Source organism: Marmota marmota, unplaced genomic scaffold, assembly GCF_001458135.2.
Source record: "Marmota marmota marmota unplaced genomic scaffold, marMar, whole genome shotgun sequence".
NCBI classification, from domain to species: domain Eukaryota; kingdom Metazoa; phylum Chordata; class Mammalia; order Rodentia; family Sciuridae; genus Marmota; species Marmota marmota.
In genome coordinates, this window is record NW_026000242.1 from 12,237,983 (window position 1) to 12,255,308 (window position 17,326).

The 17,326-nt window shown below is 37.4% G+C and overlaps 3 protein-coding genes across 7 annotated transcripts in view; 2 read left to right on the forward strand and 1 right to left on the reverse strand.

Annotated features, from left to right (window-relative positions):
• Nucleotides 1-6,684: 6,684 nt before the first annotated feature.
• Nucleotides 6,685-10,617, reverse strand: CUNH11orf1 (chromosome unknown C11orf1 homolog). Its single transcript, XM_015489898.2, has 4 exons — nt 10,309-10,617; nt 7,724-7,954; nt 7,201-7,267; nt 6,685-6,980 (listed from the first exon to the last, which is right to left on the reverse strand). The coding sequence occupies exons 1-4, from the start codon at nt 10,348-10,350 to the stop codon at nt 6,808-6,810; spliced, it is 513 nt and encodes a 170-aa protein (XP_015345384.1). The 5' UTR covers nt 10,351-10,617; the 3' UTR covers nt 6,685-6,807.
• Nucleotides 10,618-10,750: 133 nt separating this feature from the next.
• Fdxacb1 (ferredoxin-fold anticodon binding domain containing 1) lies at nt 10,751-15,556 on the forward strand. The gene is made up of 5 exons (XM_015489897.2): nt 10,751-10,929; nt 11,202-11,358; nt 12,587-12,790; nt 12,950-13,108; nt 13,941-15,556. The coding sequence occupies exons 1-5, from the start codon at nt 10,758-10,760 to the stop codon at nt 15,115-15,117; spliced, it is 1,869 nt and encodes a 622-aa protein (XP_015345383.1). The 5' UTR covers nt 10,751-10,757; the 3' UTR covers nt 15,118-15,556.
• Nucleotides 15,557-17,056: 1,500 nt separating this feature from the next.
• The window catches only part of Alg9 (ALG9 alpha-1,2-mannosyltransferase), an 86,740-nt gene continuing 86,470 nt past the window's right edge, over nt 17,057-17,326 (forward strand). For all 5 annotated transcript variants that reach the window (XR_007344551.1, XR_007344553.1, XR_007344552.1 and 2 more), the window contains exon 1: nt 17,057-17,291. Coding sequence is in view for 2 of the 5 variants with exons in the window: in XM_015489899.2 (XP_015345385.1) it covers nt 17,161-17,291 (131 nt within the window). In the remaining 3 variants the exon portion in view is untranslated. The remainder of the gene's footprint in view (nt 17,292-17,326) is intronic.

Below are 17,326 nucleotides of genomic sequence, written 5' to 3' on the forward strand. Positions count from 1 at the left end.
TGGCTTCAAATCACTGGTGGGTAGAAAGAGCTGTTAGCCAAAGTTTTAGTTAAATTATCACTTGAAGTAAAATATCCCAGGATTTTAAGGATGGTATAATATTGGAAAATCTCTCAATGAATTTACTCTATCAATAGACTAAAATAAATTAAATCTTACAATGTGTTGCTAAATGATGGTTAAATAAACCAACTGATGCATGGTTCAGACTCCCAATTTATAGAGAGGGAACCTCTGTTAGTAAACTACTAGTAAAAGGAATTTCCTAGCTGGGTGTGGTAGTGCATACCTGTAGTCCCAGCTACTCAGGAGACTGAGGCAGAAGGTCAAGCAAAAAACGTTCAATACTAGGCTAAGCATCATAGTGAGATTTTTTCTTAAAAAAGCAGGAGAGGGAGGGCTGGAGTTATGGCTCAGTGGTAGAGTGCTTGCCTAGAGTGTGGGAAGCCCTGGGTTCGATCCTCAGTACCACATAAAATAAATAAATAAAATAAAGATATTAAAAAAATTAAAAGGGGGGGAGGATGGGGGATTTCCTTAAGTCTGTAAATATTATATAACAAAAACCTATTACAAACATTATACTTATCAAAGAAAATTTAAATACATTCTTTTTATTATTATGAACAAGACAAGGATGCCCTCTATCACTCTTAATATTTAACTTGGTACTAAAAGTTCTAATCACTTCCATAACAGAAGAAAAATAAAGAAGAAATGTAAGAATTGAAAGGGTACTGAGGAATGATACTGACCAGAATATATTGTTATATTGTGTGCATGTATGAATTTGTAACAACAAATCCCATTATGATGTATAATTATAATATACCAACAAAATACGAAAATATTGGAAAGACAAAAATGCAACTATTGGGCTGGGGATGTGGCTCAAGCGGTAAAGTGCTTGCCTGGCATGATGGGGCGCTAGGTTCGATCCTCAATACCACATAAAAATAAAATGAAGATATCGTGTCCACCTAAAACGAAAATAAATAAATAAATAAATAAATAAATATGCAACTATCATTATTGTGAATGATAATAATCTGCCCAAACAAATCCCAAAGAATCAACAGACAAACTATTAGAACTAACAAGAGAGTTGAAGATGTAGTTCAGCTGTAGAGTACCTGCCTAGCATATGTGAGGCCCTGGGGTGTATCCCCAACACTGCAAAAAACAACAGCAACAACAAAAGAAAAATAAGGAGAAGGAGAAGGAGAAGAGGAGGAAGAGAAGGAGGAGGAGGAGAAGGAAGATAAAGATGAAGAGGAGAAAGAAGAGGGGGAGGAGGAAGAATAGGAGGAAGAAGAGGAAGAAGGAGAAGGAGAAGAATGAAAGGGAGAAAAAGAATAAGAGAGTTTAACAAGTTTGCAGGATAAAATATTAATTTATAGAATCCTGTTCCAGTTATATATTCCTACATATTGTACTACTTCCAAATTTAGTTTTTAAAGATAATCATTATATTAGACCTAATTGGTAACACAGGGCTTCAGCACCCCATGGCATTAAAAGGGGTCACTTGTTGGTATTTAAACAAGCAGACGTTCTTCTCTATAGGTTTTATGGTGGTTTTTACCCTTGTTCCTGATGCCTTGGCAGGGATGTATGCCAGTAAATTGCAAATATAGATGAAATAAATAGATTTCTGAGAACACGTAATTTCCTAAAACTGAATCATACATAGAACATCTGAATAGATCTATAACTAGAGTAAAGAGATTGAACCAGTAATCAAAATAGCGCAACAAAGAAAAGCCCTGGACAGATGGCTTTACATATGAATTCTACCAAACATTTACTAACATCAACTTTTATCAGACTTTTCCAAACTGCAGAGAACACTTCCTAACTCATACTATATGAAGACAGAATTACCCTGATTCTAAAGCCAAAGATGTTAGAAGAAAACTACAGACCAATATCCCTTATTAAGACAGTAATATTGGAGGCTAGGGATGTTGCTCAGTGGCAGAGCTCTTGCCCAGCATGTGTGAGCCCTGGGTTCGATCTCCAGCATAACAACAACAACAAAAAAAAAAAAAAAAAGGAAGGGGAGAGAGAATTAATAATACCACCATAAAGAATCAACTAAATACCCTAAGTAAACTTAACACATAAAACAAATACTTGAACATTGAAAACTATAAAACATTGCTGGAAGAAATACAAAAGACATAAGTAAATGGAAACACATCTGTTATGAATTGATGAACTGTAAGACTTACTTCTGTTAAAGTATCAGTACTTGCCATGGTGACTTAGAGTTTCAATGCAGAATTATGAAAATTCCAATGATTTTTTTTGAGAAGTAGAAAAATGCTATCTCAAGGGTCCCTGAAGAGCTGAAACAATCTTGAAAAAGAACATTTTAAGAAAGACTAAGACTTCCTTATTTCGAGACTTATTACAAAACTATAGTAATGAAAATGGTGTGGTATTGGCATAAAGACAGATCTATAGGCCAATGAAATACAACAGGGAGTCCAAAACAAACCTTAGCACATACGGTCAAATGATTTTCAACAAGAGTGCCAAAAAAATTCAATAGGAAAAGCACAGTCTTTTCAGCAAATGGTGCTGAGGAAACTGGATATCAACATGCAAAATAATGAAACTGAATCCTTCCCTTTTACCATATATAAAACTTAACACCAAAAAGACCAAAAATCTTGTCATAAGAGCTAAGAAAAAACACAGGGGGAAAGCTTCATGACACTAGATTTGGCAATGATTTCTTGGATAAAATTACTGAAAGCATAGACAGCAAAAGAAAAAAATAGGTAACTGAACTTCATAAAAATTTAAAACTACTGTGCATCAAAGGACACTATCTAGAAAGTAAAATGACAATCCACAGTATGGGAGAAAATATTTGTAAATCATATATCTGATTGGAGATTAATATCTAGAATATATACACAGTGCACACATATATAACTCCCACAATGCAACAACAAATAAACAATCTGATTTACAAATGGGCAAAAGACTTGAATAAACATTTCTCTAAATAAGATATATAAGTAGTTAATAAGCACATGAAAAGATGCTGATTAGGGAAATGCAAATTAAACTGGACACAACTTTATACTCACTAAAATAACTATTATAAGACAAAAACAAAAACAAAAAATAGTAAGAAGTGTTGGTCATGATGTGGAGAACCTGGAACCCTTGTGCATTGCTGATGGGAATGTAAAATAGTAGAGAAGCTATGGGAAACTTTGGCATTTCCAAACTATTACACATAGGATTATCACGTGATCATGATCCAACAATTCTACTTCTTAGTATAGGCCCAAAAGGAATGAAAAAAAATGGACTCAGATACTTGTATACAAATGTTCACAATGGCATTATTCACGAATCCAAATCTAAAAACCAAAGTGTTCATCAACAGGTAATGGAACAGCAAACTATAAGTATATACATGCAATGGATTATTTTTAAGTCTTAAGATTTTTAGATAACATAGGTAAAACTTGAAAATGTTATGCTAAATAAGCCAGACACTAAAGGGCAAATATTATGTGATTCCATTAAATGAGATACTCAGAATAGCTAAATTCATAGAAAGTAGAATAGAGGTTATAAAGGGCTTGAAGTGTGGGGGAAGAAAGATGAAAAATTATCGTTTAATAAATACAGAGTTTCAGTATGGGAATATGAATAAGTTTTGAAAATGAATTAGTGATGGTTTCTTGATATTGTGACTATAAGCCACTTAATTATTTATAAAATAGTTAAAATGGTAAATTTTATGTTATATTTTATCTCAATTAAAAATGTTCTGGATTCATAGAGAATAGAATAAGATATATAACATATAAACATAATTTTATATGACAAAATGTGCCTGTAAAACAATATTCATGTTGCAAGAACACACACATGACTTATTAACACTAGTGAGACAAGAACTCAAACTATATTGACCTAACAATGCAATGTACATTTTTAAAAAATTATTTTTGTAGTTGTAGATGGACAGAATGCTTTTATTTGCTTATTTTTGTGTGGTGCTAAGGATTGAACCCAGGGTCTCACACACTTTAGGCAAGCGCTCTGCCACTGAGCTACAGCCCCAGCAATGTACTTTTTTTTTTTAATGTTGATGGACCTCTATTTTATTCATTTATTTTATGCAGTGCTGAGAATTGAACCCAGTGCCTCATATATGCTAGGCAAGCACTCTGCCACTGAGCTACAGCCCTAGCCCCTGCAATGTACTTTTAATCAATATACTAATAGTAAATTTTTTGTAGAATAAAATGATCCTGAATTTTTTTTATCCTGAATTTTATATGAAAATGCCAAGGGTCAAAAATAGCTAAGAGATTCTCTGAAGAAAGGTCAAAACGGGGGCTGGAGTTGTAGATCAGTGGTAAAGCACTTGCCTAGCATGTGTGAGACACTAGGTTCAATTCTCAGCACCACATATAAAACAAATAAATCAATAAAATCCATCAATAACTAATAAAAATATTTAAAAAAATAAAGGGCAAAAGGGCTGAGATTGGGCTTCAGTGATAGAGCACTTGCCTGATACGTGTGAGGTACTGGGTTTGGTCCTCAGCACCACATAAATAAAATATTGAGTCCATCCACAACACCACCCCCCCAAAAAAAATAGATGACTAGATAAAAAAGTGATATATATATAATATATATATTATTCAGCCCATAAAAAAGAATGAAATTATGGCAGTGAATGGATGGAACTAGAGAGTATCATTCTAAGTGAAATAAGCCAATCCCCAAAAACCAAAGGCTGAATGTTCTGAGATGTGGATGCTGACACACACTAAGAGGAGGAGGAGGAAAAAATAGAAGTTCAATGGATTATACAAAGGAAAATAAAGAGGAGGGAGGGGAGATGGGAATAGGAAAGAGAGTAGAATGAATTGGACATACCTCTCCTATGTTAATACATGAATACATGACCAGCGTAACTCCATATCATGTACAACCACAAGAATGGTAATTATACCCCACGTATGTATGATATGTCAAAATGCATTATACTGTCATGTACAACTAAAAAGAATTTTAAAAAATTTAAAAAGTATTTGATCTATAAGGCTTAATTCTTATACAATTATTATAATTAAGATAGTGGAATAAGTAAGGAAATGTACTAAAGATAACACAAGGAATAACAATTAGCCTAATACAAAGAAACAACAGCCTGATAGAAACAAATCTACATATACATAGACTGTTGATTTACAATAAAATGGTTTTGAAGAACAGCCGTGAAATTATGGTCTTTTCAATAACTAATGGTAGGACAACAGGATAGCCATATGGGGAAAAAAAAAAAGAAACTTAGTCACTACCTAACATCATAAGCAACATAAATTCCATATATATATATATATATATATATATATATATATATATGGAACATAAACAATGAAGGTTTGGGAGATAATATGAGAGAGATTTCCTATTTCCTATTTAAGAAGATAATACAGCATATGGGATCCCATGAACAGTATATTATCATCTTCTTTTTTAAAAAATACTTTTTATTTATTTGTATATGGTGCTGCTGGGCTTTGAACCCAGTGCCTCACACATGCTAGGCAAGTGCTCTGCCACTGAGCTACAGCCCCAGCCCCCAGTATATTATCTTTTTTAAAAAAAATTTTAAAAATATTTTAGTTGTAATTGGACACAATATCTTTATTTTATTTTTATGTAGTGCTGAGGATTGAACCCAGGGTCTCACACATGCTAGGTGAGTGCTTTACCGCTGAGCCACAATCTCAGCCCCAGTATATTATCTTCTTAACCAGAAGATAAAGAGGAAATAATGATAAGTTTAACCATATTAAAGATTATTGACTCCCTAAGTTTACCAACTCTAAAGATTTACAACCTTTTCTTAGTCCCTCTATCAGTTTTCTGCTTTGAAAGATCCATCTTAAACCAGTGTCCTACTCAAACACCTCCCTTTTTAACTGTTATCAAGACTCTGCATCAAGTTGATATTCTTCCTTGCTCCAGTAGGTTTAATAAGCTCAGCTTTATTTGATCAATTGACAATTTACAGGGTTTTTTGAGATATATACTGAAATCATTATAGATGAAAGTATATTTCTCAGATGTGCTCCAAAATAAATTCAATGAAGAAGAAAGTAGGTAGAGAGATTACTCATTAAATTGTTGATACTGCATAATGTTACATGGGAGGTCATTAGGCTATTCAGTCTACTTTTGTTTATATTTTAAATTCTTTGTAATAATTTTAAAAAGTTATTTTTCTTTTCACAGTCCTCAACAGGGGCTGTTCATTAAGGTCACAAGACAATTATGCTCCATGACTATTACTACCAGACTTATATTGAGAAAATATCCAGCAAAAACCTGTTTTACTAGATTTTGCAGTTCTGTCACTGATCAAATGCAAAGTGGTAAAGATTTCAGAGACATATCTATTTAAAAAAAAATTTTTTTTAGTTGTTGATAAACCTTTATTTATTTACATGCAATATTGAGAATCGAACCCAGTTCCTCACTCACACCAGGAAAGTACACTACTGCTGAGCCCCAGCCCTAGCCCGAGAAAATAGCTATTTTTAATGCCTTCCACAACACTTCTGATACAGAACAAAAAATAGATAAAATTAACTTAAATGACATTTAAATGATTAAAAGAAAAAAAGAGGATATTTTCTGTGTCTTGTGCTTTATTTAATCAAAGAGTAAAACTGTGTTAGGGTGAGCTGAGTTTTAGAATGTGCTCCCTCTTACATTTTATTCTGGAAAATTGAAAGTTCTTATTCTTTCTTATCATCTTGGACCCTGAAATTGGTCAATATTAGGATTCCATACACACGGAGAGTGATGCTTGATTTGAGGTTTAGAATAGTCAGTCATGTAAATTGACTTTTCTGTGCATTTGTATTGAGAAGGATTCAGTTCAGGTTGATGTCCTGGGAACCAATGAGGCTCTCGCTTAAATCCTGAGGGAAGGAAAGACAAATGGAAACAGTCAACAAGGAGTTTTAACCGATTTTTCACTCTTATTTGAGTGAATAGACATCAAGACCTGTCAAAAGTTGAGAAAAGAGAGAAAGTGTTCAATTATTCACCCATTTAGTTTACTGTTTATTTCAGTTCCTTCTATGTGCCAGACACAGTACAGTTCTGAGAATGTAAGAATTAAAAAACTAGTCCACCTACTATGGGTTGAAAGTGGTATTTTGCTGTTGTAGCTTGTATCATATGTTGTTTCAAAGTAGTGTCCAAACTGGAAAAGAAAAATTCATAGATTAAGAATCTAGGAGTCTATAGCTAATATTGGAAAATAAAGGATAATATAATATGAATTCTAATGGGCTCTGTCATATTTGAGATAGCCTAGAGGCCTACATGTTGTTATCCCCATCCTACTAGCTTTCATATCCTTTGTATGTTTAGGAGATATTTAAAGGCAAGATTCAAATAAAAGTCAAGTCCAGATGGATTAACAGATGAATTCCAAACAGAAACAACAGAAAAAGTGTACTACCCATCTGGTTGATACCTTACACATAATATTCCTCTTGATAGTAAAGTTGGATAGGTGGTCCAGCTTAAGACTGCTCCCCTCCCCCAATCATTTTTTTTACTGAATGGAAACCTGAGAAGTTATCAGATTCCTGCCTCTCAAATGGCCATTGGCATTTTCTTCTGCAAACAGAAGGAAATAAGAGAGAAAGATTACCTGGGAAGGCAAAGGTTTGGGCTGTACAATATTTCTTATGTCATATCTTTCTTGGTTCCAGTTGCCTACCAGGGTACGGTTTGAATAGGAATTTTCATTAGTGGAACATCTCCATCCATATTGGAAAAATTCTGATATATCATTCCAATCTGTCCACACTTCGCCATGGCCATCTGCATTAATGAGGCTGCCACAGTGTGGATTGACGAGGACACAGACAAGGTTCTTTCCCTGGAAAAAAAACAAGAATAGAAAAGCTTATTGCATAAACCAGAGGACAGAAAAGTCATCCCTTTCTATCCTCCTCTGCTTTATATAGCAGGATATAACATAAGTCCACCTTTCTAATACTCGAGGTTTTCCTTCAAATTAAATTGATGTTTCTTCCTCTCCAGGTCCATCAATCCCTGAACCTATCCTCTCAAATCAGCAATGGATGACTATATAAATGCCACCCTCACCTTGAAAAGACAGGAAAACCTTCAGTATTCCCAATACTATATGGAGAATTCACTGAATATCTTGGTAATTTTGAGATGTAGAAGTTGAGGGACTGGGGCTGGGGTTGTGGTTCAGTGGTACAGCGCTTGCCTAGCATGAGTAAGGCACTGGGTTCGACCCTCAGCATCACATAAAAATAAATTTAAAAAAATAAAATTCCATCAACAACTTAAAGAAATTAAAAAAAAAGAAGTTGAGAGACTGAGGGTATTGATGCAGACAGAGAATGAGAAGAAATAAGAATTGAATAACCAGATAACACAATTATCAGGTGATGATAAATTCCTTCCTTCTAGGCTCACTCAAAGAATGCTTTCCCTGAAGTTAACTTCTCTTTCCTTTTATCTCATATACAACTTTATCTTTGCCTCTTTCACTGTATTATACATTCCTATCACATTATAGTTCTTCAAGTATATGTGTTATCTCCCCTACTGAACTATATGGTCCTTGAGCATAGGGTCTGTTTTATTCATTATTGTACCCTGTTCCTCTGCCTGCCCTCCCAATCAATAGCACTTAGCATATACTAGAAGATCAATATCCGAATTTCATTTTTTTGGTAAGGAAGGAGAAGTGCAACCTTTTTTTTTTTTCTTGCCAAAAAAATTAGTCCCCTGGCTTAGGAACAATGCAATACCTTCTCTGAAGAAGAGCTCGAAGAGACTAACTTCTTTAAAAATTTAAAAGAGTTACAGTAATCCTTATGTGGTTGTTCCATGTCTGTTGGGAATATGTCAGCAAACCTGGTATTCCCAATTTTCCAAGGAAAAAAAAGAATATAGATCACTATGACCACATGGTCATTATTTTGGAGCCACGACCCAGCTGCCTTTTGGCAGGCAGAGAAAAAGCAAGTATGGCAGCATTAAAGGGTGGCATCTCAGATAACTGCCTTCACACCAAGTGCCTTTGTGAAGACAGATGCATACAATGATGTCACCAAACAGTATGAACTAGAGCAGCAGGTCCCACATAGTCCAATAGGCCTAATGCTTAGATTGGAGAACTAGGTGATGCTGTCCTTAGGGCTGAAATGAGACATTGCCATCCACTGCTGTCCAAGTCAGAAGCCTGAGACTTCTCTTTCAGAATTCATCAAATCACTTAAGTCTTGCAGATTTTTGAGTCAGTCCACTACTCTCTATTTTCACTGCCAAGTTTCAACTCAGGTCACTGTCAGTCTTTGTTTCCATTGCTGTGGTAGCCTTTTATTTGATTTCCTTGCTATCAACTTTGTTTCTCTCCAATCCTTTCTCCACAGGAAAGTGGATTTTTTTTAAAAAATATTTTTAGTTGTAGATGGGAATACCTTCATATTTACTTATTGATTTTTATGTGGTGCTGAGGATCGAACCCAGTGCCCTCACACATGCTAGGCAAGTGCTCTACCACTGAGCCACAACTCCAGGCTAGAAAGAATTTTTATTTTTTATTTTTTTAGTTTGACACAATACTTTTATTTTATTTATTCTTATGTGGTGCTGAGGATCGAACCCGAGGCTTTGTACTTGCTAGGCAAGCGCTCTACCACTGAGCCACAGCCACAGCCCCTAGAAAGCAAAATTTTTGAAAACAAAAGTCTTATTGTGTCTATCTTCCTATTTAAAATCTTTCAGTGGCTTTCTGTTTTCAGAATAAGGTTCAGGCTGTTAAAATGGCTTACAACAACCACTCTATATGACCTAGCCCCTGCTTAATTCTTCAGTCTCATGTTACCCACTCACCTCAACTGTTTCAGACAAACTCAATCATTTTGCTTTTGCATACATTGTTGCTTCTGCCTCATCACTGCTTTGGATGCAGGCAAGTCTCCCCCGACGCCTCCTATTAGCTTTCAACTCAGATTCACTTCAGGAAAATTGCCTCCAAACTTAGTAAGGTTCTCTTTTGTGCTTCCATGGAACCCTAAATTACTACACTCAAAGCACATACCCCGCGATCTGAGCTGCCTCTTCTGCTGTGTGTATTCTCCACTAGGCCACATCTTGTCCACCCACATATAGAACCGCCCTCACAGTAGCCTGGCATATAATAGGCACTCAATATTTCTTAAATGAATAGAAAGTAGGAGATAGAAGCTCCTGGTTAAATTCCGAGCAGCAGAGAAAATGGGAGGCAGCCATTTGGACAAGATGAAGGCAGTTACAATATCTGAGTCAGGAACCTGCAGGACACAGCCCAACCTCTTCTTGGCTTCAGCCCCACCCCGCTTTTTGCACTCATTACTCAACCCTCTGCGCTTGTGACCTCATGCAGGTGTGACGAAGTCGCTCAAGGCAATCCAAGAACTAAAAGGCATTTTGATGTTCCCGAGAGGTGAGGTGAGAGAACAGATGGATGGATATCTCGCTTTTGCCTTCATGGTCATAGTCCTCCCAGGGAGTCGCTGCACTAGTTTGTCAAAGACAACCAGGCGCTGTGGGTGCGTCATCAAACAGTGACCGGTGGGGAAGGAGCGGGCAGAAATCTGTGAAGGAAGTGACGTCAAACAAGCGCCACAGAGAATGCGTGAGGTGAAGCAGTGAAGGCCATGGGCCCTCGGCGCCTCCTGTTGGTTGGGGAGGGGAATTTCTCCTTCGCCGCAGCTCTAAGCGAGACCCTGGATTCTAGCGTTTGTCTCACTGCCACCTGCCTTCAGCACCCGGCGGAGTTGGCCCGGGATCCGGTGGCCCGGGAGAATCTGCAGCGCTTGCGCGAGCGAGGTAGCAAGACCCGCCCTCCCGCGAAGACCCGCCCCCGCGAAGCCCTGCCCATCCGCCTGCGCCTCTTAGTGGAAGGGATGGGGATGTGGGGATTGCTCTGGAGCTTCCCAACCATTTCGCAGGAATCCTTGTGTGTTGCTAGGCCAAGACTGGTTTGCATGGCAGCCTGGAGGGTTTGGGAGTTGTTTTCTTTTTCTTTTTTTTTTCCCCTGTTGCCTGATCTTAAGACATTTTCCTATCTGTATTCTGCGCCTCTAAACTTCCTTTGCCAGGTACCGAGATACGTTTCTGTGTAGACTGCACCCAATTGGCAAATGCTTTTGAACCACAAGACAGAGAGTTTGATCGAATTTATTTTAACTTTCCGCACTGTGGACGCAAAGCTGGAGTAGCTAAGAACAGGAAGCTACTTGCCAAGTTTTTCCAGAGGTGAGGAGAGCCATCACAAGTAAAATGTTTACAATGTACAAAACATAGTGCACTCAAATACTATAAGTTTAGAATATAAAGCTCCGAAGGACTCCAAAGCTTACTTGGAAAGGCATACATACAACCCTGAATGCTAAATAAAAGTAGAAATAGCATGCTTTTGGTAATAAAGGGGATAATATTATTTTATATTTATTTATTTTTTTAAAAAATAATTATTTATTTATGTATTTATATGTGGAGCTGAGGATCGAACCCAATGCCTCATACATGCAAGGCAAGCACTCTACCACTAAGCTACAGCCCCAGCTCCTTATATTTATTTTTTAAATATTTTTTTTAGTTGTAGATGGACACAATATCTTTATTTATTTTTATGTGGTGCTGAGGATCGAACTCAGTGCCTCACGCATGTGAGGCTTGTGCTCTACCACTGACCTACAACTTCAGCCCAAGGGATTATTTTTAATGCAAAATATTGACAGCCAGTATAGTTGGATGCTGAGCGTGGGTTTAGGAGCTAAACTGCCTGGATTCAAATCTGGCCCACCACTTAACAGTTGACGATTATAGGCAAATACTTATTCCATTAGGTACTTATATTTTCTCTTCTATAAACTGAGGATACTAAAGGTAACTGCCTTATAAAATTATTGAGTTTAAAATCATACTAGAGTTTATAGTTTTGTTTTTTTTCCTTTGGGTACTGGCGATTGAACCCAGGGACACTTTACTATTGAGCTACATGCTCAGTACTTTTTATTTTAAATTTTGAGTCAGGGTCTTGCCAAATTGCTTAGGGCCTCCTAAGTTGCTGAGGCTGGCCTTGAACTTGGAATCCTCCTGCCTCAGCCGCCTAAATTACTGGGATTACAGGTTGTGTCCCTGTGCCCAGCAAAGTATTATAGAATTTTGATAGGCAGAAGGCAGTGAAAAAAATTTCTAAATGGGAAGAAACAGCCCAAGCAGTGAATCATGTATAGGAACTTTGCAAATATTGAACTTTCTGTGACATATTAATGAACAACACAAATGCATAGCAGATGATGAATGTTGTTAAAAGGCATTTGACTACATTGTTCTTGTATGTTTGAGGTTTAGCAGACCTTGCAAGTATGATTGGGTTTTAATTATTTCAAGGCTAAGCTATGTGTATATTACTGCCCTTATGATAATTTCTACTTGTTTCTAATAAATTTCTGTTTGTTTTTTTTTTCCCCTGTACAAGCTGTGTAGATGTTCTTGCAGAGGAAGGAGAAGTGCATGTGGCATTGTGTAGAGGACAAGGTGGAACTTCTGCTGATAAGCCCCAGAGAGAATGGCACAACAGTTGGCAAGTGGTTGCCATGGCTGCTCTTGGGGGCCTCATTTTAAGTGATGTGCTTCCCTTCAGGTGTGAGGCTGTGCCAGGATACAAATGCACTGGATATAGGTAAGTACCTAGGCCTTTTCCTTGTTCATCTCTCTCACTAATGACAAGAAATACTATAGAGATTTCCCCTGCCAATTTCCCAATCCAGTCTCTAGAAATATTAGAAATACTTGCTTTCTTTAATAATGATAGATTTCATATTAATGTCTTTTCTGCCAGGAGTCAAGATAAGTCCTTTCACATAGAAGGTGCTTTGAATCATATCTTTACCCGGAGCCTACCTTTTGAAGGTTCTCAGCCCAGAGTCTTCAGTATAAAACTGGGAGACCAGTGGTTTTCCTTTTCAGAACCAAAAGCACTTGCAGGAAAGTTGAACAGGTAACTTATTATTTTGCTGGAAATCACTTCCATTTCTAATTGTATCCTAATTATCTTGGTGGCAATCATATTTTGAATAGATGGTATATAAACTGTTAATGAGGTTGTGCTGTGAATGCTTGTCACTAGGGCATATTGTAGGGGTGGTGGCTGCCAGAATTCTGGAATACATGTTATCTCTCCTGTGCTAGCAGTGTAGTTCAGTGGTCAAAGCTCTTACCTATCATTTGTGAGACTCTGGGTTTGATAGCCAGAACTGGAAACAAACAAACAAAAAAGACCAAAAATCCTCTGTGATAGTTCTCTTTATGGTAGACCATTTCTTTGTTTCCTTTCAGGGTAAACTTAAGGATAATTCTTTTCTTTTTTTGGTACTGGGGCACTTAACTACTGAGCCACATCCCCAGCATCCCCAGCATCCCCAGCCCTTTTTTTTTTTTTTTTTTTTAGTATTTATTTTTTAGTTGTAGTTTGACATATTACCTTTATTATTTATTTATTTATATGTAGTGCTGAGGATCGAACCCAGGGCCTCGCACGTGCTAGGCAAGCGCTCTACCGCTGTGTCATAACCCCAGTCCCCCTTTTTTATGTTTTATTTAGAGACAAGTTTTCACTGAATTGCTTAGGGCCTTGCTAAGTTGCTGAGGCTGACTTTGAACTTGTGATCCTCCTGCCTCAGCCTCCCAAATCGATGGGATTACAGGTGTGCATCACTGTGCACGGCAAAGATAATTCTTTTCTGCATAACCATTTGTGCTTTCAATTCTAGCTATATTATAATTATTATTTTAAGTGAGAAAAGCTATTTTTTTTGTGTGTCTTTAAATAGGGGTTTCCTGGAAGCATCTTCTTGTCATCCTATCAAAATCATAAATGAGAAACTCATTGTTGAATTGGGCAAAATTTTCCCTCTTAAAAGGCTGAAGTGTTCCTTCCCTTTGCTGCCACTGGAAGGTACCAGTGTTCTCCCTTCCTGGAATTGTGACAGTATGTCTTCCTTTTGGATCAATCTCCATGAAGATAACTCAGATTCTGAGTTCCTAAATGGTGAAATAACAAAAGAAATGGAGGACTTTCTTGTGTCATTTTCACAATTTAGCATTTACAAGAGTCCTAGAAGAGATGGCAAAGAAGTTCATGAAGGAATCTCTGGACAAGCCAAAGTCTGGCTTAGATCTTCTCTTCTAGTTCATGTTCAGGCCATTATCCAAGCACCAGACTTCCTCCCGGGTTCTTTGTATATCCTCAGTGGACCTGTTTTTCGGAAATGTCACATTTTGCCTTTCACGATGCCGGCGTTTCATGAGACTTTATTAATCCTTGGGTTTAATCAAAGTCTGAAGGATGGCTGTCTTCCGTCACTGCTGAATCACCTGACAGGAATTCTAGATAGCTTCCTGACCCAGACATTGCCAGAGGGATCAATGCTGAGCAGTTCAGTGGAATTTGTCCCTCAACTGAATGCAAACAATTATATGATTCACGTGAAGTCTCATAATTTTAGTCCAGATAGTGCCAAGGATCTGATCATTGGATCTGTCACCTCATCTGCTGCAAACATAACACATAAAGACCAGTATTTTGTGTTTGTGTCTATAAACTTGGACTTATTAGCCATGCTTACTTGGGGTATCGCTGATTGGAGAATGTTGTGGACCTTTGATAACCGTTTCATGAAAAAGTTTGTTCCTGGAGAAATAGAACCCTTTAAGAGTTATTCCCTGTATCCTCCATGTTATGTACATGATATTAGTTTTTGGTTAAATGAGGAGAAAGGATTTGATGAACTAGAGTTTCACACTGTGGCTCGAGCAGTGTCCCAGGACACTATTATATCCATACAATTCCTTGGTCGTTTTCATCATCCAAAGACTGAGCAGGTCAGTCTCTGCTATAGATTGACCTACCAGACCTGTGATAAAGCCCTCACCCAGCAGCAGGTAGCATCAATGCAGTCCCAATTTAGGAAGGAGATTCAACAACAGCTACATGTTATACCTCGATAGTTTAGTAAATTCATTTTTATAGTATGATCCTTTGTTGGTGTGGTTAAAAAACAACAACTTGGACAAGGGATGTAGCTCAGTGGTAGAGTGCTTTCCTGGCATGCCCAAGGCATTGGGTTTATTCCCCAATACTGTAAGGGGGGAAAAAATAAAAGAAAAAGAACAACTTATAACTAGTTGTCTTTTCTGGACTGTGTTTTATATTGTAATATCATGTTCTTTGTGACTCTATCATTGTTGGTTGACCTTAAAGATAATCTGTGACTCATCATTTAAATTTTTAGACTGTAATATGATCAGTGACCCTTGGAATTGTGTGTTATTTTTGTCTGGAGTAATGAATAAGACAACAAATAAAACAGTATTTTGTACTTCAGATGCTCTATTGCTGAAGAGGCAGTAGAATTTGGATGTCTTATCAAATATATTCATAAATATATTTTCCACATTGTCAGTTCTCTTCCCTTAACTCTATTTATCATCTCACTAAATCAATTTATAAGAGTGTTTTTGGGAGTTAGATCAACATCTCTTAGGTTGGTAAGTTGTAACTTATTTTTTAAATAACATATTTTTTAAAACATATTCTTTTAGTTATACATGGGCAATATCTTTATTTTGTTTATTCATTTTTATGTGGTACTGAGGATCAAACCCAGTGCCTCACACGTGGGAGGGAAGTACTCTGCCACTGAGCCACAACCCCAGCCCTGTAATTGGCATTATTATCATTGTATTATCATTGTATCGTTGTATGCTTTTTAAGGCTATTTCTCATAGCTTCTCTTATTGTATTTCTTTTGTGGTTGACCATTATGAAAGTCATGGAGCTAGTAAGTATCAGATTATGGTTAACATTTGGGTTTGACTCTAACGACATGTTCTTTCTGTTATTTTCTGTTACTACTTTCAATAGGAAACAGATATATTAGATATATCCAAGTTGGATATTTGACCTTGTTAACTCAGGACTGCATGTGGGAATTGAACAATATGATCAATCTCCATTTTTTAATACTGAGAAGTTTCATTATGAATCATGATCTTCTGGGGCCCTATCAAGTTCAGCACGTCCTATGTAAACTATTTAACTTACTGTTACAAACCTCCACAGGGCAGGACAGAGATGCTGAGATTGGAGAATGGACAGTGTTAGGATTAGATGAATGATCACTGAGAGTTGCAGATATGTTATCAGCAATGTGCCTTTGTAAAAATGCTGTTAAGTCAAGCACTTTGCCTTGATCTAGTGGAAAGGACATAGGTTTGTAGTCAGTTCAGTCAACAGTTGGAATATAACTCCACCATTTGCTAGCTGTGGAACATTTAATTTCCTTCTCAATAAAGCAAGGTTTCCTTCTTTATTGAGAAGAAATAATTTCCTTCTCAATAAAGCAAGATTGTGAGAAATTAAAAAAGGATAAAATAGTACTACGGCATCATAGTAGTCATTTTACCTAATGACAATGACTTGTGTTTGGTTAAATTTGCTCCACAGAATTTCATAAGTCTTTTACTTCTCAGTTCATATTCTGGCATTACTGTTTTGTGTCTCTAAAAGCAGTCATTTATTAGCTACTAGCTCTGTTACTATCACCAAAATACAGAGAGGGCAAGGTGTTAAAGTGAGCGGTTAGGGACCTTTCCTGTGATAGACAGTTGTGCTGTGATCTTTAACTGAATTCTCTGCACAACTCACTTTCCAGGTCGTTTAATCACTTTGTATTTGTGCTTTCATTTAATTAGGGTAACTGAAGGACAGATTTTTGTATGTAGAAAGAATGCTGAAATTTGAAGAGGAATGTTAAAGTGGGGAGGACTGCCAGGGCTGGAAGGAGGAAGGGATAGCCATGATGGGGAAAGATCCTATTTCTTTTCTAAGGAATTTGCCCCAATTGGCCAGTAACATTATAATTTAGTCTTTTCTGCGCATGTCAAGGTCTTTTGTCCCTCGGCGGACACCGTTTGCCAGCCAAGCTATGTGTGCGCTCTGGCCGACTTGGTAGCGTGTTGAATTCTACCTTTTTAGCCCCTTCTCTTGCCATGGCTAGCCGAGGGGGTCGGCAGCGCCTGAAGGGCGGTGGCGGCAGCGGCGGGGAAACGGCATCAGCCGCGGACAAGTTGCGGGAACTGCTGGGCAGCCGAGATCCGGGAAGCGCAGAGCACCGGCCGGAGTACGTGTGCGGGAGCGGCGGGGGCGTGGCCGGCC